The sequence below is a fragment of the Apodemus sylvaticus genome, chromosome 21 (genome assembly GCF_947179515.1).
Source record: "Apodemus sylvaticus chromosome 21, mApoSyl1.1, whole genome shotgun sequence".
Classification (NCBI taxonomy): Eukaryota; Metazoa; Chordata; class Mammalia; order Rodentia; family Muridae; genus Apodemus; species Apodemus sylvaticus.
In genome coordinates this window covers 58,598,798-58,626,712 of record NC_067492.1, presented here as the reverse complement: position 1 = coordinate 58,626,712, position 27,915 = coordinate 58,598,798, and the positions used below count along the sequence as shown (strand labels likewise).

Genomic DNA, 27,915 nt, shown 5'->3' with positions numbered 1-27,915 from the left:
ATTACAAACCAACAGCCAACACTTTTAGAAACATACAGTGAGAAATACATTTTATAACCCACAATCAGAGTTGAATAGATGGCAGATGGTTCAGCAGTTAACAGCATTGATCTGTTTGAGGAGTCAGGTGGCTCACAACCACTACAAGCACAGTTCCAATGAGATCTTACAAGTTCAACCTCTGAGAAGCAACTCCACTCACATACACATACCTACACAGAGACCTGTATATGTACTGGGTTGGCTTGATATTGCTTGTATTCTAGTGCTAATACTGGTTCCTCAAGACCAGTATTAGCATTGCTCCAAAGACCAGAGAGTCCTAAAGTAGAGTCAATTGATGCTATGTGACCTGGGCCCCACGTTATTTCCCATTGGTAAATAAAGATGCTCACAGCCTACAGACATAGGCAGGGATTAGGATTCCAGGGCTGGAGGTCAGAGGAAAACCTTGAGAAAGGGAAAGAAGGAAGTGAATGGAGGAGAAGCTGCCACCAGTTAGATTAATCTTGAAGTAATGGCCATGTTGTATGGCCAGTTAGAGTTAAGTGCAACCCAGAAGAAACATGGCAAATTATATAATAGGACTATTGGCTGGGAAACAGAAATAATAGTATAGAGGATAGATATCTCCCCAGCTCTTAATGCTGATTAAGGCTTATTACAAATACAAAGTTTGAGTGTGTCTTTTATCCAGGAACTGAATGATCAAAGGAGGGTAGAAACTCGGGATTGGGATTTAAAATTTCTACAACATGAGCACATAATTATAGATAATAAAAATAAGCTGGGCAGTAGTTATACATGCCTCTAATTCCTGCACTCAAGAGACAAAAGCCAGCAAATTTCTGAGTTTGAGGCCAACCTGGCCTCACACACGTGCGCGGGGAGGGGGCAGTAAAATGGGGTGTTAATAAAAAGAATGAGCTGTTAACTAAAATGGTCTTACTATATGGACTTTATATGAGACAGGGTATCACTATGGAGCCCTGCTGCCTGGTGCTGGGATTAAAAGTTTGTACCACATGCTCAAGTAGCTATCTTTTAAAAACCCAGAAGTGTGTGTGTTTGTTGATCAACTAATAATACTTGACACAAATGCATGTAAGGATAAAAAATTCAGTGATCCCTTAAGAGTTGAAGCTTTAAGCCTGGATTCCTAAACAATGTTCCATAAGAACTTGGTTTAGGAGAATAATTCTCATTATTTTATAGCTACACTAAGGGTAAAGGAATCCTATCATCAAAATGTTCCTCTGTATCCCCTAGAGGTACTATGCCTGGAGGGAATAAAACCAAACACTATTTTAAACACAGAAGAATAAACATGAAGAACAGACCAGAACTGTGTTAGGATCATAGACCAGGTTACTTACATAGTATGATTTGCAAAATTTATAAAATTTACCTCAAATAACAATGTGATTGTGAGGGAGTTATCTCTAAACTGGTTTCCGGTGGCTACTGGCAGCTATGAAAGAATCCTAATGCCATGCCATGACCAGATTCACCTAAATCAACTGGCAAAACTGATGGATGCAAATATATCAATTTTCAAAGAAACATATGTTGTTTTCAAAGAAACATATGAAGCCGGGCGGTGGTGGCGCAAGCTTTTAATCCCAGCACTTGGGAGGCAGAGGCAGGTGGATTTCTGAGTTCAAGGCCAGCCTGGTCTACAGAGTGATTTCCAGGACAGCTAGGGCTACACAGAGAAACCTGTTTCAAAAAACCAAATCCAAAAACAAAAACAAAAACAAAACAGAAACATATGAGCAACAATGACTGCTAAAAACTATAACAAAGCATGAACCACTCTTTGCCCACTGTGTAAAACATGAACTCCCACATTGCTTTAACTTTTTCCTCTCTTTTTCCACCTTATTTTTGAGGGAGCTTCTCTCATTTCTGCCAAATGTCTACTCCAAGATAACTGGGTTAATTCTCCTATTTCTATCTCTCATCTTACAACAGGAGTGTTGGGATCACAAACACAGGCTACTACATTACACTTTTTTACATGGGTTCTGGGAATTGTCATCACATTTCTATAGCAAACATTTATTGAGTCATCTTCACTAGCCCTTCTTTTTATATATATCCACTTTTTGAATATATATATATATATATATATTATATATATATTCAAACAGCTACTTGAGGGCTAGGGGGAAGGACTTGCAAGAAGGAAGTTCAGTCGCAAAGAATTGCAGATGTAAAGATCTGTTATCATTCTCTAGCTCATTCACCTCATTTTCAACAACTGGTAGTCAGTTAATAAGTTATTTTATGTCCTAACACTAAACTAACAAAATATAGTCTTATAAACTATACTCTGTGAAGACCAGGTTATAAAATTATTAAAATAGACCTTGAAAGTTCCCTTAAGTCGTAAAACACAGATATACAGAATACATTCTATGTAAAAATCTCAGGGCCAGAGAGATGTCTCATCAGTTAAGAGTACTGGCTGTTCTTCCAGAGGCCCTAGGTTCAATTCCCAGCACCTATTGGTGGACAGGTCACAGTACAGTTCTAGAGGTTCCCATGCCATCCACCTCCTCAGATACCAGACAAACACAGTGAATATATATGCATGCAAAACACCATACACATAGATATTAATTGATTTAATTATATAAAAAGGAGCTGTTTTTAAAAAGAAAAAAATTGTAGTCTTATTCTTTAATAAATAAGGCATTAAGAACAGTAAAACTGGGGCTGGAGAGGTAGCTAAGCAGTTAAGAGCACTGGCTGCTCTTCCAGGGGACCTGGGTTCAAGTCCCAGAGACCACATGGCAGCTCACACTTGTCTATAATTCCAGTTCCAGGAGATCAAACACCCTCACACAGACCTACATGAAGTCAAAACACTAATGAACATAAAAGAAAAATAAATTATTTTTAAAAAGTGGTGTTAAAAAAAATAGTAAAACTGTCATCCTTAATTATGGTGTTTCCTTTGGGGTCAAGGCATGGTAAACATGAGAAGGAAAATCATTTCCATAGGGAATTGAACCTAGGACCTCAGTACTCTTAACTACTGAGAAATTTCTCTAAATTACATAGGACTTTTTTCTCTTTTGGCTGGAGCAATGGCTCAGAGGTTAAGAGCCTCTAAAGGATTTGAATTTGATCTTAATACTCATATCAAACAGTTTATAATCAGGTGTTACTCCAGCTCCAGGGGATCCAACAGCTATGGCCTCCTAGTGCACCTTCATTCACATGAACATAATCTCACAGAAGCACACATAAATATATAATTAGAGATGAAATTTTCTCTTCTCCTCCAAGCTTACAAAAATTAATATTCTAAATTATAGAAGGTGTGTGTGTGTGTGTGTGTGTGTGTGTGTGTGTAAATTATTTACAGTCAGGCAATAGTAGCACACAGCACAATCTTAAATACCAGGATTCAGGGGGCAGAACCATGCAGATCTCTGATTCTGAGGTCAATCTGGTCTACAGAGAAAGTTCCAGGACAGCCAGGGCTACACAGAAAAACCCTGTGTGTGTGTGTGTGTGTGTGTGTGTGTGTGTGTGTGTGTGTGTTACATATAACCTCACTAGAAAAAGCTTTTCATAACATATTTATTCCAGCAGCAAGATAGCTTAAATTTCTGAAGCTATCTTTTTAAAAACATGTTTTAGACATTAGAGCTTCAAGCATATCACAAGGGCTCTGCACATGATCACATTTAAATGATACTCGCTATAACCATTTTGCTTGCTACTTTAGAATTTTTTTCAATTTTCAAAATTAAGTTTTAATTTTAGTTGAAGGAGTGAAGATGTCAGTTCCAGTATACTTACTAAAGTGTATCTGGAGGACCAATAATAAGGACTTCCCAACGATAGAGATCATTGTCGTCTATTAAACCTGCTGAAAAGCCTCCCACTGGATTTTTGTTGAGTTCTGTGGAAAAAGAAAATTTCAATAAAAACTTTAAAACAGTTTTTCTCCAACAGGTAAATTAAAGAATGACCATGAATAAGCTATAAACTATGAAAACTATTAAAATGCTGCTTCATAACTATAACATTTCCATACAACAAGGAGGCCATGAGTATATTAACCTATCCAGATGGAATTGTTCTGTCTTCCTACATCTACCTTGGGATTCAACCAAAGCTCTTAGCATTCTGGGTAGGTTTTATGAGAGGCAATCAAAATGCAAATAAGGCTGATTCTCACAAGAGATTTTAGTTGAAAGAAAATCAAAAGTCAAATCAAATCAGAAATGGCAAGTTTTCTATAGCCTTTAATACAAATCCTTAAAAAACAACCAAAAGCTCTTTTACATCAGAATTGTCGAGTTTTTTCAACTCTTACTTACATTAACATCTGTCTGATTGCCATGATGCCTTCAGGTACATTCAACTATGCAACAGGAATAGCTTTCTAAGAATAGCTGGTGCCTACAGAAATAGTGATGGTATCATAAGATTCTTCTCTTCTAAACAGTGTTCTGCCATGAAGAATAGATGATGAGGGCAGAAAATTAAGAATCGAGACAAAGAACTAGTAAGGTAGAAAAACAAAGGCCAACAAAGGATCATCAAACAACAGGTTAGGAAGAGTATAACCTTAAGAGTTTACAGAGATGGACGTAATAAAATAAGGATGTCTTTGTAATGGGCAGATCGCATGAGTTTTTCAAATAGCCTTAAGTAAGTGTAACTGACATTAGAGGTATACTATATATACCTATATAATAGGTATATATAATAGGTATACTATATAATTTGATAATTTTAATATACTTTCATCTTTGAAGGCAGGATAAGAATCATGATAGTAAGTATACACAACAATCATCAGAAAAGTTATTATTTTGTCAAGAGAGCTGAGGACTGACTGGTTCAAACAGGGCAGTGAGTAAGGACAAAACATGTTTAAGAGCAGTTCAGAAAGGACTTGCCAGAAATCTAAATTAGTACATGATTCTCATACAGTACTTGCCCATCATCAAGATAAGCCATCTAATCATGAAAGCAAATATAATACAACACAGAGTACTATAAAATGCCAAACAGTGTACTGGTAACTATGGAAGCACTAACTCCATAACTTTGAGCAATCAAAGGTGGTTTTAGTTCAACAATTACAACTTCATATAGGGCTATTAGGTCCATCTTCATTTGTCAATCTACTGGAATTTGAAATTACTTGGGAGACACACCTCTTGTGCATGTCTGAGGGTGCTTCTAAAACAGTTTAATTTGGAATGTGGTTGGAACTATTCTAAAAGGATTGTGAAACAGAATACAAGACTCATACCCACTCCCATCATTTTACTGCTGTCACATTGCAGCTATCATACCTTCCCAAGCATGACGAACTAAATAATTGATGAACCATAAACAATTCTTCTTAAAGCTGTTTTGATCAATTATTTTGTCCAACTAACAATAAAGTAATTAGTGTACATCACAACATGCAGACAACAACAACAAAATGATAAAAATAAAGAATTAAATTGTATTTTAACACAAAGAACTTCTTTTCATGGATTTTGAACACAGATTTTATAAATCTAATAAGCAAAACAAACAGATAAAATCTGTATTTTAAAATACCATTAAGATATGATTTGCATTTTAAACTTATTATGTTTATAATCATATACCTTTCACTGAATCCCAACTATGTTGCTAGCTACTAAAAAAGGATACACATACACACTTTAGTATTGATGGGAATGGTTCCTTTGAGGTCTAGCTCAAGAACTACCCTCCTATCTTTGAAACCTTTTTAAAAATAATTTATTAAATAATCTTGACTTCTGTTAAAAATCCTATTCATTATAGCTGCAGCCTGTATTGTATTACCTAGCATTTGACTATCATGGGTTCATTGTTCCAGAAAAATATATAAGTAAGGACAATGTGAAATAGGTAACCTAAAAGTAGTACAAGGAATAGGGGTTAAAGAAGTACAAAAGAAGGGCATATAACAATCTTTAATAGCTTTAAAAAAAAAAGGCAGGAAGAGCACCACAACTCTGAGGCCAGCCAAGTCTATATTGTGATGTCTAGTCTCAAAAGTTTAAAAAGGGGGAAGGGGGTGCAGCACAGAGGGACACACACATTTTATTCCAGAACATGGGAAGTAGAGGTGGGTTAAGTTGCAAAATGACCGTGACTAATAATGAGACCCTGCCTTGGAGGGAGAAAGGGAAAGAGAAAGATTTATAGAATATCTACAATGAAGAACTGGGCCTATACTGAACAAAGAGTCATAAATGAAACAAGACAAAATGGCAAAAACTGGAAAGTAAAGGCTTTTGTTAGCCATGTTAAGTTTCAACTTCATACATGGAGCAATGATAACCCTTGGAAGAATTGGAATGTATTTGTTCTTAATACATTTTCAAAAAGTAGGGCGAGCTTGGGAGATTTAAATGTTCAAAAACCAGTTTTAGAAGTTGGATAGATAGCCTGGCGTGCTGTTGCACGCCTGTAATCCCAGCACTTGGGAGGCAGAGGCAGGTGGATTTCTGAGTTCGAGGCCAGCCTGATCTACAGAGTGAGTTCCAGGACAGCCAGGACTACACAGAGAAACCCTGTCTCAAAAAACCAAAAAAAAAAAAAAAAAAAAAAACAGTTGGATAGATGGCTCAGAGTTTAAAAGATTATATACCAGGGAGCTTGAGAAATGGTTCGTTATTTAAGAGCACTGACTGCTCTTCCAGATGTCCTGAGTTCAATTCCCAGCAACCATATGGTGGCTCACAACCACCTATTATAGGATCCGATGCCCTCTTCTGGTATCTGAAGACAATTACATTGTACTCATATACATAAAATAAATAAATAAACTAAAAAAAAGAAAAGAAAGAAAGAAAGGAAAAGAGAGGAAAAGAAAAAGATGATATAGCAGTTGCAGAGAACTTGAGTTTGATTCCCAATACCCATATTAGGTGTAACTCCAGCTCTAGGGGAGACGATGCCATCTTCTGGCCTCAAATGCACAAACCCATATACAGACACAAATGTATACATAGTTAAAAAGAAAGCAGTCATTCTTTAAAAACCATGCTAGGCATGTTGGTACATACTTACAAATAACACAAACACTGAAGATACTTGATGAAGTGGTGAAATGGTTTTGAAACTAGAAAAGGTTAATGGTTGTATAATACTGTGAACATAGATATGTTTATCTACTATTATTTGTATATATGTTGTTTATTACATTTGAACATAGTATATCTCATCTTAGTTCTTAAAATGACACAAATGTATTAAAATAGGAAACACAAGATGAGATACTTATTTGAAAGGGGGAAACTTACTTAATGTTAAATTTCTACAGCACATATATGTTGTATATGTTGGGAGAGGGGCTGTCTTTGCAGAGTTATAGACTGTACTTTGGACCTTGCATACACTAGGCAAGTCTTCTTCCACTGAGTGACATCCTCAGAATATATCAGGGTGTTTGCCAGAGAGGAAAGCAGGAAAACAAAGAAGCTAATATGTTTAACAGAGTAAATAGCCAACAATGATAAGTTCACTCTTCTACAGCATGGAAATGCTATCTCAATTAAGGCCATTGGGTTCAAAAAAGAGAGCCAAAACCGTCTTCAGCATAACCAGTAAAGATAACTAGAACAACACTAACAAGGTTAAGGTGGAAAAATGCAAGTGGAAATTGTTTCTCTAAGGTTTCGATAGATAGAAAAATTACAGTAGCCATAGCCACGAGCAAATGAAATTCATGCAATCAAGTAGTTTTATTTGGTTGATTTTTCAGGTTTTTTTTTTTTTTTTTTTTTTTTTTTTTTTTTTTTTAAGACACGATTTTGTCTTAGTCGGCCTGAAATTTGAATGTAAACTGGCTGGCCTTACCCTTTAGCCTCTTTGCTAAGACTACAGACATATGACACTGTAATGGTTGTGGTTATTGCTGCTGTAGTTTTAAATAGGATCTTCCCTTGCAGCCCAGGCTATAGAATCAGACCTCGCTCTGAGAAATAATCAACTAATTTGGGGCAGGGGGAGAGGCATGAATCCACAAAAACTAAGAGTAAGCATAATAGTGTATACTCTCTGATTTCAGCTTTTGGAGGGTGGGAAAAGAAGATCCTGTCAGACATTCTCTAAAAAGATGAGAGCATATGAAAAGTGAACAAACATGAATTATTAGGATCAATACAAATTCATAAAGTGTTTTTTTAAAAACTAGGATTATACACCAGAAAAGGTTCAGAGAAACAGTCATCTCAGTATGATGAACATTCCTAATATCCACAATATGGTCTTCTAATACAAATTTACAGCTTACAGTGAAGCAGGGTTTTGTGAAGAAATGACAGATTCTAAGTCTGAGGCATAAGGAAAAAATAAATGTGTTAGGCTCTTCTCAATACTCAATAAAACAAAAGCTATCAGTTAGAAGCCCCACTGGCTAAAAATGTTATGAGTTGAGTATTAGTATGAATAATAACCGTGAAGGATAGACAAATGTATTTCAATACATGAGTAACTAACATACACACACAAAACTAACCAGCCATGGCTGTTATAATTAGGTGCTAGTAAACCATTTTGTCATTTTGATTTGGGTCTTATCCCACAGCTGGCTTAATGCCAGCACTCAGGAGGCAGAGGCAGACAGATATCTGTGAGATCAAGGCTAGCCTGGTCTATAGAATGTGTTCCAGGACAGCCAAAGCTACAGAGAAAAAAGGATGGGAGGGAGGGATATACTTCTTCAACCATGTAAAGAATCAATCTCAGGTCAGCAGGCTTGGTAACAACATCTTTTCCACAGAGCCATCTCATCATCCAATTCTTTGCCCACTCTGAGCAAGCAATACATTATTTTGAAAACCAAAGAAAGTAGAAGAACCTTGAACTCTATTATCAAATATTGAAATAATAATTATGTTATCAAATAACATCTCTCTCTAAAAAACTCCAGTTATGCGATTGTTTATGGAGCCCCTGGGTATGGCTAAGTTGAACATGCCCAATTTTCTGAATTACTCAAACAAATTTAACTTTTCCTAACTCAAAAGACATAGTTTCTTCTTCCTCCTTTTTATCTTCCTACTTTTAGAAGCTGCAGAAATTTAATGTTTGCCTTCTCTGGGTTTTTGGGTCTTGTTTTGCTTTTTTTCTTTTAAAGCAAGATTGTCCTCTGGCTTAAAAAATAAAAATACATTAAGCTGAAAAGTTTCAGAATGTCACTCTATTACTTTTTCTACATTTTTTTTAAATTTCTATGTAAAATGAATAAGCCAAATAAATCTTTAAAAGATAAAAGTCATTATTTTTGAGGTAATCTCATGTAGCAAAACTGAGCCTGTTCAAAGCTCATAGTAAGAGTCAAATATAAAACGGGGCGTGGTGGTGCACACCTGTAATCCTAGCACTTGGGAGGCAGAGGCAGGAGGATTTCTGAATTCAAGGCCAGCCTGGTCTACAGTAGAGTGAGTTCCAGGACAACCAAGAAGAAACCTGTCTCAAAAAAACCAAAAAAAAAAAAAAAAAAAACCCAAAAAACAACAACAACAAAAAAGAGTCAAATATAAAACACACAGAGAAACACGTTAAGAGAATCCCTGTTATGAATATAACTAACAGAAGCTACATGTGAGAAATTATAAGGACAAGACCTGGGATTGTAAGCAATTTTCTATAGAATCTAAATATTAAAGAGGTGAGAGATGTTTATGAGTTAACTGAATATATGAAATCTGACTAGATAACAGATATTAAGAAATATCTGCCAGGCAGTGGTGGCACATGCATTTAATCTCAGCACTTGGGAGGCAGAGGTAAGTGAGCGAATTTCTGAGATCCAGGCCAGCTTAGTCTATATAACAATTTCTAGGATAGCCAGGGCTATGCAGAAAAACCCTGTCTCAATAATAAACAAACAAACAAATAACAATGATGATAGTAATAATAAAAATAAACATTTTGTTTTTTTAGATAAGGTCTCACTGTCTGTCCCTAGGTAGCCTGCTCTGCATCCCTAGTGCCCCAGCACTAGGGTTAAAGGCAAAAAAATCATGACCCCAAACTTAGAGTCCCATCTTTACAGAAGATCCTCTTTGAATCTTTTTTTTTTTTTTTAACTTTCCATCTTTGCAAGTTTCTGGTTTTCTGAGGCAAAGTCTCACTATGTAGTCCAGGCTAGCGTTGAATTTATAATCCTGCCTCAACTTAGAATTGAAATTACAGAAGTGCACCATCATGCCCAATTCTTTAAACCATTAAGGTAACAGATAAAACCTTTTATCTAAATATTCTGTAGATTCTCTTAAGTAAATTATGATTTACCAAAATAATGTTATCACTCTATGACAGGAATTGCTACACATCTATTGTAATAGTGTTGAGAAACAGAAAAGAGGTGTGTTTTGTAATTACTGTAACTACACAAACAATCATTTCCGCAACCTTCATTAATAAATCAATATTGGAAAAATACCAGTGGTGGTTTGAATGAGAACAGCCCTCATAGGCTCATGTTCATATACCTGGTTCCCAGTTTGTAGAACTGTTTGGGAAGGATTAGGAGGTATGGCCTTAATGGAGGAGATGTGTCAGCAGCAGTGAGCATTGAGATTAGCACTGTGTCTCTTGCTTGCTGTTTAAGAGTCAAATTCTCAGGTGTTCCTGCCACCATGCCTTTATTCAACCATCATAAATTCTAATCCTCTGGAATTGTAAGCCCAATTAAATACTTTCTTTTATAAATTGCCTTGGTCATGGTGTTTTTTCACAGTAATAGAAAAGTAACTAATAAAGTGATATATCAACAAACAACTGCAAAAATTTTATTACATTTCTACTATAGTTTTTTTTTAAAGATCCAATCTAATAATCTTTATAGATTTCTAATCAACATTAAAACTGCTTACAAATAGAATATTTTCCTTTACATTTGAGTCATAGGCTACAGTGAGCTGACTTCCTAACTGGTTAAACAAAAGGGGGGGGGACCATGGAGCAGACAGGCAAAAAACAGTCATTCCATATTTATAAAGACTTTCTAATATTCTGCCAAAAGGATTCTCTTCCTTAGAATTAACAGGTACATTCTACCACCTACATCTGACCATGGTGTGTCATTCTCAGGTTAAATAAAGCTGTTCTGTTGTCAAAGTCATCTAAATTCTCATTCTTTCTCTCTCCCTACAAACTTAAATGACTCTTATATTCTAAACATATCCTGATGAGTTTATCTAGACATATCCTGATGCCCTTTGTATGTTGTAGCTTGTGCTTAGATACAACATCATCAGCATACCTCTCTGCTGAAATCTGATGCAGCAGGAATTCCTGAGAACAGAAGACCATATACATTATATGGTATTATATGTCAGGACTAAGTCTGCATTTCAATTCTCCTTAGTCTTGCCAAATTTAGTCATCTCATTTTTTCCCCAAGCTTCATTTTCTTATCCATAAAGTAGGATAAAACCTATAGTGGTATTATAAAACAGAAAAATAAGATGTGTGCATATAAGTGTTTGAGTCTGGAAGGCAAGGACCAACAGCTGGTGGTTTCAGTTTTGAGACAGGGTCTCTCGCTGAACTTTGAGCTCACTGATTTGACTAAATTGGCTAGCCAATGAGCTCCAGGGCTGCCCCCGGCCCTTCTAGCATTAAGTCCCTGCAGGGAATCTAAACTGGGATCCTCTCAAGCTTTGGAACAGGCAATTTACTGCCTGAGCTGTTTCCTCATCACCAAAAGAAGACACAAAATATTGTCCTATCTTATGATACATGTAGAAAATGTTAATTATCCATTGTCTTCCCATAGTCTAACAAATACAATGTTCTTTAGAATCTCAAGAACAGCCTCAGGAAGTAGAAGGAGGGTCTTTGAGTTGACGGGTAGTTAAGACAGCATGGAGAGCCGGGCGGTGGTGGCGCACGCCTGTAATCCCAGCACTCTGGGAGACAGAGGCAGGCGGATTTCTGAGTTCGAGGCCAGCCTGGTCTACAGAGTGAGCTCCAGGACAGCCAGGGCTATACAGGGAAACCCTGTCTCAAAAAAAACCAAATTAAAAAAAACAAAAACAAAAAACAAAACAAAAAAAAGAATCTCAAGAACAAGCCTATACCTTCGCTACCACCTTTTAAGAAAAATACTAGCCAGCTCCAAACATCATCCAAACTATGTTTCTAATGAGAGTTGCTGTGAGCCCTCCTCCCCTGACTCCCTGCTTACAGTAAAAATATTCTAACTTCCAATATTCCTGAGGGAAGACTTTTTTCCTCACCATTTGTAAACCTACAAGACATCTATTAATACATGCTTAAACCTGTATTAAAATGTTTACTAAACTCTGTCTGCTTCATAATATGCTGTCTAGTCCTGACTTCTTTTCAAGTCAAATTCACAAATGCTGGTTTGGCCTGAGTCAATTTTCCTAAAACTCTTTGGGAATATGTTAGGCTGCTAAGGTCGATGGTGTGAAACTGCCTCCTTTACCTGTATCTCAAAACGCTGACAATAAGATACTGTATAAGTTTACTTTTAAAATGTAGTTTAAAAAATAAAAATGACTAACTATAAAAGTTGAAGCTAGAGAAATGTCTCAGTGTTTAAAAGTCATATATAAACTTTCCGTAATAAATACAGCCTAAACTAATTCACAAGAAAATAAAAATATAGAATAAATAGAACATATTTGAGCAAGAAGTACTAAACTTAAAGCAATAACATGGGCATCTAGGAGAAGGAAGTCAAGTAAAAAAAAATGTGGGCAGAAGAATCAAGTTGGTCTCAGATTTATTTTTCCATAACAATGCATAGCTGGTAGTGACAAAACTACAGAATTCTAAAGCAAAGTGTGATCCAAAGAATAAGGAAGTCAAAGAAATCAAACTAGGATGAAGACAAGATTGTGGATGAACCTTAGAACTTGTTTCTTAAATTTTTTTTCTTTTTTACATCATTTATAGTGTGAACGTGTACACTGCACCATACTGTACATGTGGAAGTTAAAGGACAGCTTGCAGGACTTAGTTCTCCCTTTCTACCATACAAATTGAATTTAGGTGGTCAGGCTTCGGGACAGGAACCCTTACCCAGTGACCCATCTCTCTGGCCTGCTTCTTGTACTGCTAAAAATGAATTTTGTAACCCAAAACACAAATAATAATTACTGAGTCCACACAAACACCCAAAACTAAAAATATTACCACAAGCCTAAAAATATACACGATTGCTCAGCAGTTAAGAATATTTATTACTTGTGAAGGTACCTAGGTTTGGTTCCAGCAACCAAATCGTGTCTCATAGCCATCTGCAACTACAATTTTCAGAGATCAGATACCCTCTTCTAGACTCTATGTGCACCAGGCATGCACACAATATACAAAAATATATGCAGGTAAACCATACATACAAAAAAATTAAAAGGCAAATTAATACATATGTATGTGTACTTTTATATATATACATAGATTGGTTCAATCTCTGTAACTGCATGGACTGATGATTTGGTCAAGTACAAAAGTACTGTTTTTATCTAAAAATTAAATTGATGAGTACCAAAATAATTTGGCTGGATATTTTTTGGTTGAGACAAGCATGACATGAAAACTTAAGTCACATAGGTCAGAATAACAGTCACCTATACAGAAATATATCACCTTGAATAATAAAGTAAAAATACTTATATGATTAAGTAGTAATCTATTTTCATGTAACTATAGAATATTTATAAAAATACAAACAGTATACAAAACAAACACTCAAATATATGTATTCTAAAACACTGTTGAGAGAGCTAGAGCAATGACTCAGTAGGCAAAACACTCATACATATGATGTAAAATCATTCTTTTGAGAGGAGGGAGGGAGGGAGGGAGGGAGAGAGTGTGGGAAGGAGGGAGATGGAGAGAGGAGGGAGAAGGAGAGGGAGGGACGGAAGGAGGGAGGAGAGAGAGAGAGAGAGAGAGAGAGAGAGAGAGAAAGAGAGAGAGCATTGAGAGCTAGAGAGCTGGTTCAACACCTAAGAACACTTACTATTCTTGCAAAGGACCCAGGTTCAGTCTTAGCATCTATGTGGCAGCTCACAACCACCTATAACTAAAGATCTAAGAGGTCCAATAACCTTTTCTGGCCAAGGGTGGTACACTTACAAATATCCAGGCAATATAATCATACACACACAATAAACCTATTTTTAAAAAAATCAAGCCGGGTGTGGTGGTACAAGCCTTTAAAGCAGAGGCAGGCAGATCTGTGAGTTCAAAGCTAGCCTGTTCTACAGAGCAAGTTCCTGGACAGCCAAAGCTAGAGATTTCAACAGCCCCTACCCCTGCAAATCTTCCACTACTTCTTAGACCTAGGTGTATGGGAGAAAATAATCTAAGCTAAGCATCAGGCCATACCAGGTTCAATACAAGGCATATCAAGTAAGACAGTATTGAACCAGCTATGATACACTCTATTATGGTTTAAAAATATATGAAACATCATGTATGTTCACATGTGGAGCATTTGGCCACCAGCTGGTGTTGCTGTTTTGGGAAGTTGTGAAAATTTGAGGATTGTGGCCTAACAGGTGGAAGTGGACTGGTGAGACAAGGCTTTAAAGGTGATAGTAATTTCTGGTTCTAGCACAAATGCTCTGAATCCTGATCCATTAGGCTATAAAGAGCTCCAGGAGATTTATCTATTTTCCTGCTGCAATACTATTCCTGACCATGAAAAACTATACTTTTTAAAACCATAAGCAATTGGGTGGGTGGTAGGCGGTAGAATCTTGGGGGGGGGGGAGAAATAGAACCATAATTTTACTTATTAAGTCAGGGCTATAACTTATTTGACAGTGTTAGTCACCGACAAGATGTGGAATCAAACAAATCTACCGTAATTTGACCAGAATTCCTTTCTCCTAACAGAAACAAAAAATAGTATTGTGAGTAAATGTATCGTTTCAGTTATAAAACATTTGCTTATATGTGTATACTAAAATGCTAGCCAAAATACCTTGCTGTTATTTTGTTTTGTTTATTTTATGAGACAGGGTGTCTGTGTGTATCTCTGGCTGTTCTAGAACTTGTTCTACAGACCAAGCTGAGCTCAAACCCAGAGATCTGCCTATCTCTGCTTTCCCGAGTGCTGGGAAGACTTCCACTTCCACCTAGCCTACCTTACTGTTTCTATGATCAATTTAGCAGCCAGAGAAACCCCTATAAACCTAAATCATGTTGCTGTTCATATGGAAGCCTAATCTCACTTGGTGAGGGCCTTAAAAAGTCCTTCAGAATTTACCAGTATCTCACTCCCACCTTCTGTCTCTGGGTTCAGCTACTCTATCATTTTCCTGCAACATTCTCATCTATATCCCCGTTGCAGATGCTGCACTTGTGGTACCCTTCACACATTCACATTCACTCCCTCACCAAGCATTCTTAAATGTCACCCTAACTTTAATTATGACTCCCATGTTCTTAGGAAATGTAAACTTTTCCTTTCCACTTAGTATCCTACTACATTTTATTAATTGTGTTTAACTCCTTTACTTCACCTAGAATGCTAGTTCTGAAGGAACATGAATTTTTGTTTATTAAAGCCCCGGGATCTATTATCTATGGCAATAAGTGTTTGACAAGCTAATGGTTGGTTTAAAACAAAACAAACAAAGAAACAAAAAAACCCAGAAACATCACAGGAAGCAGTCACAATATTGATAATTAAGTAAAATAGTTTAGAATCCTTAAGAAATTCTGAGACGTATATTTACACCTCAGGGGGAAGAAGACAGACAGAGAAAATTAACACAAACTTGCTCATGAGAGGACCTGCTCCATTAACAAGTGAAATGGCCTTTTTTATTCAAAGTCAGAGTAATAATCTCACACATTAACAACAACTAGTCACAGTCCCATTATCCACTACAGCCTTCAAGTCTGAATAAAGATCAGGAGCACCTTGTTCACCATCTTCAGTTCCCCACCCAGAACAAACACAAAGAACAAATTGGTACTCTGGAGAAATTCTTGCAAAAGAACTTTTCATTGTGGTACACATGAATGATAGAGAATACATCAGTCATAACGTCAAAGAATTTCATCTATTCTGCATGGTAACTTACTCAATAAAAAATAACCTTTATAGACTTTTAATGACTATAAGTAAAAAGTAATTAATCATAAGTAAAAAGTAATTAATCATCCTTTATTGATACACAGAAACATACACAACAAACAGAATTCTACTATGTGCAAGCAGTTTATATATCTTCAGAAAGAATTATGATTGAGCTTTCACCAAATCTCAAGTCATTAACAAAACACAAAATCTGACACAAAGACTTAATCAAAATCATTTGTTTTTGTGTTCACAGAGAATAGATTTTGACATGGCTACTCTACAACTGTTTTGAACCCATCTTCTCAAAAACAACATAGCTTCACCTTTTGACATTACAAGTACTAAAAGCATTTGTAAATAAAAGCCTGCTCACAGACATACATAACAAAACTGAATGAAGTGGTGAAGCCACTATCAAAATGAAACTAACAAACAAAACAAATCCACATTATAAGTAGTAGTCCTAATACTGAAGAGAACAAACTTAGTAAAGATTATCAAGAAAATAACATATCAGAACAGAACAAAGGAAGCATTTAGTAAATAATGAAATGGAGCCGGAAATGAAGATGGGCAATTATATAACTAATGCTTAAGAAAGAATTCCAAAAATTAATGCATATAAGATATCTAAGAAATTTTCCTGAACCCACCGATCGAGATGGCTTACCACTAACAGGAAAAATGTAATAGAGAATCACACCAAGAGTGAGATACAGTCTAATAAAGTTACTGAACTTCAAGGATAAAGAAAGAAATCTGCCAATACCCAGGCAGAAATAGGTCACCTACAAAGGGGAAAAAAAAAAGTCAGGCTGGTCCCAGACTTCCCTATAGTAACCCTATAGGCCAATAGATAGGGGAACAGTCTGTTGGGTTTTAAGGAAAAAGAAGTGTAGCTCCAATTCTGACTTTTAATTTAAATATTAAAATATTGTCAGACAAAACATCCTTTCACTTGAAAGCCATGAATAGTACTTCAAAGCTAAGAATGTTGAGAATATTGCCTTCAGGCAACCGCTCTCAGAAAAGATACTTGATAAATATAATAGACTGAAGTGTATTAAGGCTTCGGCTTTTCTGTAGCAACAGGTTACTGTACAGGTCAAGTACAAACAGCAAAGGACCATCATTCTAAAATGCACTCAATTTCACATTTTAGCTTATTTGAAATCAGCATCCATATTACAACTGATGATGTCGTGGCTTGACAACATTTATCCATGTTAGCAGTTTATTATATGTTGGCTTTATTAAAGGAAAATAAAACATTAAAAAATTGATGGTATCCTAAACAAAATGAAATAAAATATTATTGTAAGATGAGAAGAACAATGAGAGCAAATTAAAAAGTAATTTTAAAAGATGATAAAAAACCAGGCAGAAACACAAGCAACAACAACAAAAAATGACTAATATTACAGAAGTAAACCCACATTATGTGAACAAGTAAAAGCATTTTAAATTGGGTCATCCCCCCAAAAAAAAACCCCAAAAAAACAAAAAACAAAAAAAACCTAATCCTGATCCATCTACATGGATCCATCTACAGGGTCTACATGAGACAAACCTAAAAAGGTGACTTTGAGAAGTTAAAAGTAAAAGTTAGACAAAAAATGTGTCAGGCAGATATAAACATTTTTGAAACTCATTAAAGAAAAAAACAATGAAACATTGAGAGCCAAAAGACAGAGTCACATTTTCTAGTGATCAAACTCCAGCCAGACATCGTGACCAACACCTCTTATCCCAGACTTCTAGAAGGTAGAAGCAAATAGATTCAGAGTTCAAGGCCAGCCAGGGATACAACATGGTAAAACTTCCAACATTTTTTAAGACCCACAATCTAAGTCCTCTCAACTGATCATAAATTAAAATTAAGTACTGAGCATTCAATTAAATGTTAGAAAATAAAAAGGCTAAAAAACAGAATAAAGGAATTTCAAGATGTCTTAAAGTACTTAGAGAACAGATGCCTCCATAATTTTAACTCTCACTGGAGCTGAAGCCAGTGAGAAGTCTAGGCAGGTAAGGGTGTTTTGTTGCTAAACTTTGGGACTTGAGTTCAAAACCGAGAACTGATTTCCACTACACATGTGCCCATGGTACACATAAGCTCACATACACACAAACCTACACAAAACAAATGTGTAATTAAAAGCAACATGTGACAGCACACACCTTGAATCCCAGTGCTCTGGAGGCATAAGTAGGCTGATCTTTTTGGGGCCATCTCAGTCTAACAAAGGAAATACCAGGCCAGCCAAGCCTACATAGTTAAGACTCAGTGTTTCAAAACAATAAAGGAGCTATATTTGATGGCTCAATATTTTAGATGGCTCAATATTTGAGAGCACTGGTTTTTCTTCCATAGGACCCAGGTTCCATTCCCAGCACCCACACGGTTGTCTGTAGTTCCAGTTTCCAGAGAATCTGACACTCTCACACAGGCATACATGCAGGGGGAAAAATCTAGATGAGGTGGTACACACCCTTGATCCCAGCACTCAGGAGGAAGAGACAGGTAGATCTCTGAGTTAGAAGCCAGCCTGGTCTTGAGTAAATTCCAGGACAGCCAGAACAACTCAGAGAAATCCTGTCTCAAAAAAATAAGTGGTTTTTTTTTTTTTAAGTTAAAGTTCATCATTAGCTACATAGTGGGTTGAAAGTCAGTCTGAGCTATATGAGACCCTGTTTCATATATTGATAAATAGAAAATACAAATATCAACTTATTTCCCCATCAATTTGATATTGTAAGGGCGGAGTGTTTACTGAATCATGAGACCTAGAAGTTCAGATCATAGTCACCCACATAACAAGCCAGGTATCCTGCACACACATGTAACTTATCCCAGCTTCAAAAGAATCACTGAAGCTTACTGACTTACACCCTGGCCAAAAAATCATGAGCTCTAAGTCCAAGGCCTTTTTGGAATAAGTGTGGTCTCGTTAGAGGAGTGTGTCACTAGGGGTTTGGCTTTGAAGTTTCAAATGCTCAAACAAGACTCAGTGTTTTTCTCTTTCTGCTGCCTGCCAATCCACATGTAGAACTCTCAACAACTCTTAACACTATGTCTACATGCCTGCCTGCAAACATGCGTCCCAACATGACAATAGACTAATCAAGCTCCAATTAAATGCTTTTTTTTTTTATAAAGAGTTGCCATGGTAATGGTATTTCTTCACAGCAACAGAAAACTGACACAGGCATACAATGACAAGCGCGCGCGCGCGCACGCACACACACACACACACACACACACACACACACACACACCCCTCTTTAAAAATTCTGTGAGTAGAATAGGTAAACAGTGTGTAAGAGCATCTGATGCGCAAACATGAGAACCGATGTTTAAGTCCCCAACACCAACAAAAAAGCCAGGCAAGAGCCAAATGTATCTGAAACCTGAGTGTGGAGTAGAGACATATGGGTCCAAGAAGCAAGCTGGCCAGATAGCCTAGGCAAAAGAAGAGGTTTGTTGGGCTGGGTAGCACACATCTTTAATTGTAGCACAGCAAAGACAGGCAGCTAGCTATTTGTAAAAATCTAGACCAACCTGGTCTGCACAGAAAGTTTCAGCTAAGTGAGGGCTACATGGTGAGAACCTGTCTGCTCGCATCATAAGAAAGAGAGGGGGGTAAGGAGGGAGGGAGGGAGGGAAGAGAACAAAAGAAAAAGAAAGAGAAAGAAAAAGAAAGAAAAAAACCTCTTCATGCCTGTGGTACATTTTCACTTTGCTATTTGGTCCTTGTGCTGATTAAGTTTTAAAAAAAAACTATTTTAAAACTTTCTTTCTTTAAGGACTGTCTTAAAGTTTGGTTTGATACTGCAATTTTTTTGAGGAAAATATTTGCTTTGATTCACACAGTTTGAAGGCATAACATCCATTAAGAATAAAAAAAAAAGTCAGTGGCAAGAATCTAAGGTGAGGAAGACACAGTGGCAAGAATCTAAGGCAACTGGTCATACACACAGTGTCTACCACAGTCAAGAAATAGAAGAGAGAAACATTAATGCTATAGTTCCTACAATTCTTTAATAAAATTTTTATTCACAGTATTTCCTTCTATACTTAAACTTTTTACAGTCTATGTTCCTGAGCTTTTCAAGCATGTTCTCTTCCATAATTTTATTAAAGTACATTTTATATATGTTTGTGCTTCACTTTCCCCTTTTCCTTTACATAAACCATAAAATTTTTTGAGACAATGTTACTGAACACTCCTGGCTAGCTTGAACCTTGAAATGTAGACCATTTCCTTCTGCCTTTCAAGTGCTGGTTAACTTACAAACTTGTAAGAACTCATTGGGGGATTGAGATATATACGCTGCTTTGAAATTTTTCCTTTATTTGTATTTAATTTTAACTTGAACTATTTATATCCTGTACAGACAGATACTACTCTTTCCTATCTAAAAGAGCACACTGTTAACTGAAATATTGCCTACAAATGTAGTCTCCTCATTAATATTGGCATTGTAATTTTTTTGTCTTCCTTACAGCCCTTCCCTTATATCAATGTTTTTGTAGACTACAGGATCCATTTAACTCATTTACAATAAATACTGTTTTTCAAATGTTGACTATTTTATTAACAAATGAAGTATTTTGGAAAGCATTAATTCATTAAAATAATTTAGTTCTGTGGGTATACTTAAAATACTATATTTTACTAAAGATTGTTTGCTTAAATTATTTATGTTTACTTGTGTCCACCTGTGAACATGCAACTTTGAGTGTGTAGAGGTCAGAGGACAACTTGTGGAAGTTAGTTCCCTCCTTCTACCATGAAGGTTTGAACAAGCTATGCTTTAAACTCTATAAGGCTTGGTGACAAGTAAGTGCCTTTATCTACTGATCCATTGGTTCCTCAAATAGCATTTCACATATCTTTAACTACTTTTAAGTTATTGGCCTTTGATTCAAATCCAATTCTTCTCTAATTGTCCTCTTTAAGTTTCCAACCTCTCTGTGGTTTTTTTTGTTTGTTTGTTTGTTTGTTTGTTTTGTTTTGTTTTGTTTTTTGGGGTTTTTTTGTTTGTTTGTTTGTTTTTGGATTTGGTTTTTTTTGAGACAGGGTTTCTCTGTATAGCCCTGGCTGTCCTGGAACTCACTTTGTAGACCAGGCTGGCCTTGAACTCAGAAATCTGCCTGCCTCTGCCTCCCGGAGTGCTGGGATTATAAGCATGTGCCACCACTGCCCGGCTATTCTCTGTGTTCTTTAAAGAGGTTTTGACCCTAGATCTTCTTTACAAATCTACCTTAGACCTATCACTTCTTTCCCAATAACCCAACAGAAACCTCACTAAGATCTATCTGATTCTCCTTTAACCACTATCTCTCTAAAATATGTCCTGAGCTTATACACTAAACTGATACTGAGTTTAACTTTCTACATGTTTTAAAAAAGACATTTAAAATTTTTATGTGTAAGAGTGTTTTGCCTGCATGTATGTCGGAATAACACATGCTTATCTGGTACCAGAGGAGCCCAGAAAAGGGTGTCAGATCCCTTGGGACCAGACTTACAGACAATTGTGAGCTATCCTGTATGTAGGTGGTACTGAGAATGAGGCTAAGTCATCTGGAAGAACAGCCAGTGCTCTGAACAACTGAGCCATCTCTCCAGTCTCTTAAAAAAAACTTATTTTTATGATGTTTAATTATGGGAATGGAGTGAGAGGTATAAGTGCAAGTCCCCAGAGAGTCTAGAAGAAACTATCAAATCCCCTCAATCTAGACTTACAGGCAATTATAAGCCATCTCATGTGGGTGTTGGCAAACTGAATTCCAGTCCTCTGAAATAGTAAGCACTCATAACTGCTGAGCCAAGTATCCAGTCCCTAATTTTCCGTATCCTAGTTTAAAATAGGAATGAGTGCACATATTCAAAGTCAGGGAGACTCTAGATAGACTTCCCAAGTATTTCCTGTTTCCAACTCTACAAAATGTATGTGACCTGCTCCAGCTTTACAATCAATCCTACAACTATAATTACAACTTTTTTGTTGTTGGTGGTATTGTTTTTGTTTTTGGACTTGGGGTTTTTGAGACAGGGTTTCTCTGTATAGCCCTGACTGTCCTGGAACTCACTCTGTAGACCAGGCTGGCCTCGAACTCAGAAATCCACCTGCCTCTGCCTCCCAGAGTGCTGGGATTACAGGCGTGCACCACACCGCCCGGCTTATAATTAACTCAACTTATTTGTAATTTCTCTACTACTTCTTTCTATTCAATACTGATAAGGAATTCAACTTTCTATTACACAGTTACAATTTCACTATAAGAACCTTTATCTAGATATTGAACACTAAACATCCTTTAAGGCCTTAAAAATCATCTGTTTCAGATTAAAACTATAAAACTCTTTGTCTTTCTGGGATATGCTTTAATAGGCTAGGAAGGTGGAACCTGTGGAGGCTAACACCTTGGGAAAGAAAAGATGACTTACTTACAAGTTTTGAACTCATTTACCTAACTTGAATGAATACCCAGTATTTCTGGAGTATTACAAGGGTGAGTAAAATAAACTAGCTATAGGAATCACATTGTAACTTCACAAGCAATACATAAAAAACTTGCACAATTTAAAAACCAATTCTTACAGTTATCTCTCCAAGTGATAGCTGTAGTAACTGAAGAAATCACTAAGTAATTAATTCTGTGTTCAATAATGACTTTACAAATATTAACAAAGAGGAAGAATGGCTCAGCAGTAAAGAGCAGCAAGTGCCTTATTCTGACCCCTGTGGATGGGCAAACACACAAAAATATAAATATTTTAAAATGTATTTGTATTATTCTTATTTATGTACATGACCAAGACATGTATATGCAGGTATCCAAGGAGCAGAGAGGAAGGTGCCAGATCTCTTAGGACTGAGTTACAGACAGTTCTGAACTGCCTGGCCCTAGTGCTGGAGTGCAAAAGAAGCAAGCCCTCTTAATTACTTAGTCATCTCCCTAGCCCCATAAAAATAAATCTTGGGGGAAAAGCAAATATTGACTAATTCTCATGAAAAGTCTCTATTCTTGTCCTAAACGGTTTCCACATTCTACACATTTAATCTTCCTGAGTCTCATATACTAACTACACCACCATCTTTCTGTTTCAGATGAACTGATCATAGCTAAATAAAGCTTTCAACACAGGCAGTGATTAGAATCCCATCTTAAATTTTCTCAAAACAACAACAACAACAACAAAAACAAAAACACTTCCAGTTCCCTCCTGTGTCAACCATTCCTTCTCCACTAAATTCAATCTCAATATTAAATATGCTAACAATTCTGCAATTTTACCAAAACAAAAATGAAACACCCTAGCTTCAGGTGCTTCCTTTTGCCCTTTGAGGTACAATTTAAACAGTTGTTTTCATTTCCTATACTCACTTTCCTTTCATTCTCCCAAGCTCAGACCAAGCTTTGGCCCACTTCACTGAAACTGCCACCCTCAAAGTAACATTCATCTCCAGTGGCAACCTCATCCCTACCTTACCTGACCTCTATGTAAAACTTCCTTTGCTTGTCTTACAGACCAACCAAATTTGATTTTGTTTTGTTTTCCTCACTGTTTTCCTATCCTCCATCAGTTCCTGTGACTCTTAAAAAACTAGTGCACAAAGATTTAAGTTCTTTGTATCTACTACTTATTTCCTTATTGAACCATTTAGCCTCAAGAGGAGAGAGAGAGAGAGAGAGAGAGAGAGAGAGAGAGAGAGAGAGAGAGAGAGAGAGTAAAAGCCAACATTCACCCTACTAATACCAAGACCCCATGTGCCCCAGGCAATGTAAGTCCCTCTGCCCACTTCAGAGCTTCTGTGCTGGTTCTTCTCTCCACCAAGAAAGCTAGTCCCTCAGACAGTCAACATGCTACCCCCAACCCATCCACATCACCAATCTTCTCACTCATCACTAATAGGTTAGAATTCCTAACTTAGGGCTGGAGAGATGGCTCAGTGGTTAAGAGCACTGACTGCTCTTCCAAAGGTCCTGAGTTCAAATCCCAGCAACCACATGGTGACTCACAACCACCCGTAACGAGATCTGACGCCCTCTTCTGGAGTGTTTGAAAACAGCTAGTGTACTTACATATAATAATAAATAAATCTTTAAAATAAAAGAATTTCTAACTTAATTGTCTAGCTCATTATCTCTCTTATGCTAGCAAGAATTTTATGCTGTTCATTCTTTGACTTACTTTATGTTGCTATTCTTAGAAGTATGCACTCAAATTATTTGGTAAATTTGGAATTAAATCTAAAGCTTTCATTTTATATATCAGAAGTTTAATGCTAGCAAGTCAAAATTTTACATGATCCTATGACTTAAAATATTGAGACTATAACCAGGGCAAGCCCTCTTGGCCTACATAGGAAAAAGAGATAATTTCACTACTGTTTTTCAAACTTTTATTTTTGCAGGTGGGGAGGGGGATCCCACGAGTAAATTTCTCTTCAACTGCAACAGATAGCCTTTTGTTGCTAGAGTATCTACCTCTGGGTGGGGGTGGGGGCAAATGATTATCAGGATTTAAAAAAAAAACTAGGGAAAACAAATGTTAAAACTCCACTGGGTTTCTAAAATAACACTAATGCTTTAAGACGGGGCCAAGTCACTATTCAAAAGTAAAGTAGATTTGTTAATGTGAGGAATTAATAAGAAAGAACAAATATAACAAGAAACCCAATCAAGAAATATTTTCTTTTGGGGGAGTCGGTTTTTTTCAAGACAGGGTTTCTCTGTATAGCCCTGGCTGTCTTGGCACTCACTCTGTAGACCAGGCTGGCCTCGAACTCAGAAATCCACCTGCCTCTGCCTTCCAAGTGCTGGGATTAAAGGTGTGCGCCATCACCACCATATTTTCTTAATTTCTTAAATCAATTAGTGTCTGTGTGTGTGTGTGTGTGTGTGTGTGTGTATGTGTATGTGAGTGAATGCCACTAGAAAAGGAATTTTTTTTGCAATATAAAGTGCATACTACATGAGTCCTTTTCCTTTTTCACACTTTCACAAATTGAGTTCATTCCTAACCATACATCTAAATAACCTAAGCATATGATTTTCCTTTCCTAATTTTTTGTTTTTCAAGATAGGGTTTCTCTGTGTATCCCAGTCTGTCCTAGAACTTGCCCTGTAAAGCAGGCTGTCCTTGAACTCAGAAATCTGTCTGCTTCTGCCTTACCACCACCCAGTAACAGCTTTTTAGTAATGTAAAAGAAAGAAAGAGAGAGAGCGAGCAAAACAAAAAACAAAAAACAAACAAAAAAAAAAACAAAAAAAAAACAGGGCTAGAGAAATGGCTCAGAGGTTAAGAGCACTGACTGCTCTTGCAGAGGTCCTGAGTTCAATTCCCAGCAACCACTGTGGCTCACAACCATCTGTTATGGGATCCAATGCCCCTTTCTGGTGTGTCTGAAGACAGCTACAGCGTACTTATATAAAAAACAAACATACAAGCTTTTTGCTCAAATGAAGTACTTGGCAGGTCTTCTTTATGAGTTGCCAGCATCGCAGCTCTTAGTAAAGGGTTATTTGAACACAGGGATAAGGAAGCATTACAACTTAAGTGACTCCAGGCTACAGTATGAATACACCAAATAAAAGGATGGTTTGTATTATGGGTAAGTAGAACGGGACAATTTGGGAGTTCATCCTAATATTCAGAAAGGTATACAATTTAAAACTCAAAAATAGTCTACTCTGGAATTGTCCATTAACTTTCACATATTGAGGTTTATTTCAGGTAAATGCAGCATCTGAAAGCAATGTGATGCTTCAGACTACTAAATGATTCCGATCTTAGTTCAGAATCCCAGCACTCAATGTAACACCCGGGTGTGGCAGTATACTCCTGCAATCTCTGTACAAATAGAAACAGTAGAATCCCTGTAGTTGCTGGGCAACTTTTCTAGCTAATCATAAGCATCAAGTTCCAGGTTCAGTGGAAAATACCATCTTAAAAATAAAAAAAATAGTAGAAAAAAATTTTAAAAGCTGGATATAGTGGTACCTGCCTTTAATCCCAGCACTTGGTTCACTGAGGCAGTTGGGTCTCTTGAGTTCAAGACTAGGCTGGTTTACAACAAAGAAATGAAGGTCCAGGTCAGTAGGGGCTACAGAGAATTCCTGCCTCCTCCAAAAAAAGGAGGAAGAGGAAAAGAATCAACAAAAGAAGAAAGTGGGAGAGAAAATTAGAATTAGGAGTACTGGCTACTCTATCAGGGAACCTAGTTTGAATCCCAACACATGGCTGCTTACAACTATAATTTAATCCAGAGGATACCTTTTTTCTGGCTCTTAGGCAGGAGGCAGAGGAGTAGTTCATAGAGGCACACAAGCAGGCAAAACACCCACACATACAGAATAAAAAGTAAAAATAATAAACAGTTAAAAAGTAAAATGAACTAAGCATAGGTGGATTGCACCTTTAATGCTAACCCTCAGCAGGCCTAGAAAAGTGGATCTATTTCTGAGTTCAAAGCCAAATGGTGCTTGGACATACTGAGTTCAGGACAGTTAGGGCTACTAAGTGAGACATTGTCTTCTTTTTTTTTTTTTCTTTTTTAAGTGGGGTTGGGGGTGTGCTAAATAAAGTATTAAGTGACAGATGAAGATATTTAACCTGACACTGAAATCTGCCTATACATACATGCACATAAACACGTACACCGAAACACTTGGTTCTTTACTATTGCCTCAGATAACTTGATTCTAAAACATCTTAAGATGTCTATGGGTGTTGTGCTGTTAATAACTTTATTGTTATGTTAATAATAAGTCATTGTGCTTCAAATCCCAGGAATTATTCTTTTATCTGCCCATATTGTCTCAGTATAATCTGCCCAATATGAAGTCTTTCAAGCTACCAGTACAGTGATGGTTAATTATTTGCTTGCTTTTACTATGACAAGGTGTTCTAAATATTTCCAGTCCTGGACTTATAGTCATTGCTCTAGGTAGTACTGCTTTTTTTCAGTGGGGAAAAAAATCAATATATTGTTGTACTTTGTAACCTATTCTCTTGGAATTGTTTTTTTCTTTTTTGGGGGAGGGTGGGGAAGAAGGGGGAGGAAGGGTATGTGTATTGGGTGTTTTGCCTGCTTTTGTGTCTGTTCACCAAAAGCCTGCATTGCCCATAGGGGGCAGAAGAGGATATCAGATCCTCTGAAATTGGAGTCACACAATTGTTATATCCTATGTAGGTGCTGGGAACCAAAACCAGGTTCTCTGCAAGAGTAACAAGTGCTCTTAACCACTAAACCATTTCTCCAGCAAATTTATTTCTTCTCTTTATTCTAGTCAGTATAAAACACCCAGCTAACTAATAAGACAGCTTTGCACAAAACTAATCTACCCCATTCTAATAAAGACTATCCCAGATTAAGGAGGTAGAAAAATAAAAGGCAAAATTCAGCAGAAAATACTTTAACTTGGAAAGACAAAGTAAAGCTTCTTTTCTTTCTGAAGCCATCATGCCATCCAGACTAAGGAAGATCCAAAAATTACCACAATTCAAAACTCCGATAAGCGTTGTTAGGTGCACTTAATATGGATACTAAAGATCAAGCTTCAACTTGCAAACATGCGCATTAAAAAATTGAATCAGTTTACAAACAAATTATTTCATTATTAAAGTGGCATGAGACATTTGGTGTTCTCCCAAAGAACCTGGGTTCTGTTCCCAGCACCCATTTCAAGGTTGTTCACAACAGTCTGTAACTCCAGTTCCAGAGAATCTGACACCATCTTTTTTGGCATGTAAGACATCTGCACCCATGTGGTGTACATAGACATAACCAAAAATAAATCTTTCCCAAAAAATGTC

At 36.8% G+C, this 27,915-nt stretch overlaps 1 protein-coding gene across 3 annotated transcripts in view; it reads right to left on the bottom strand.

The window, feature by feature from the left end:
• Window positions 1-27,915, bottom strand: part of LOC127671895 (uncharacterized) — a 172,976-nt gene that overhangs the window by 46,730 nt on the left and 98,331 nt on the right. For all 3 annotated transcript variants that reach the window (XM_052166987.1, XM_052166985.1, XM_052166986.1), the window contains one exon: window positions 3,817-3,919. In XM_052166987.1, coding sequence (XP_052022947.1) covers window positions 3,817-3,919 — 103 coding nt within the window. The remainder of the gene's footprint in view (window positions 1-3,816; window positions 3,920-27,915) is intronic.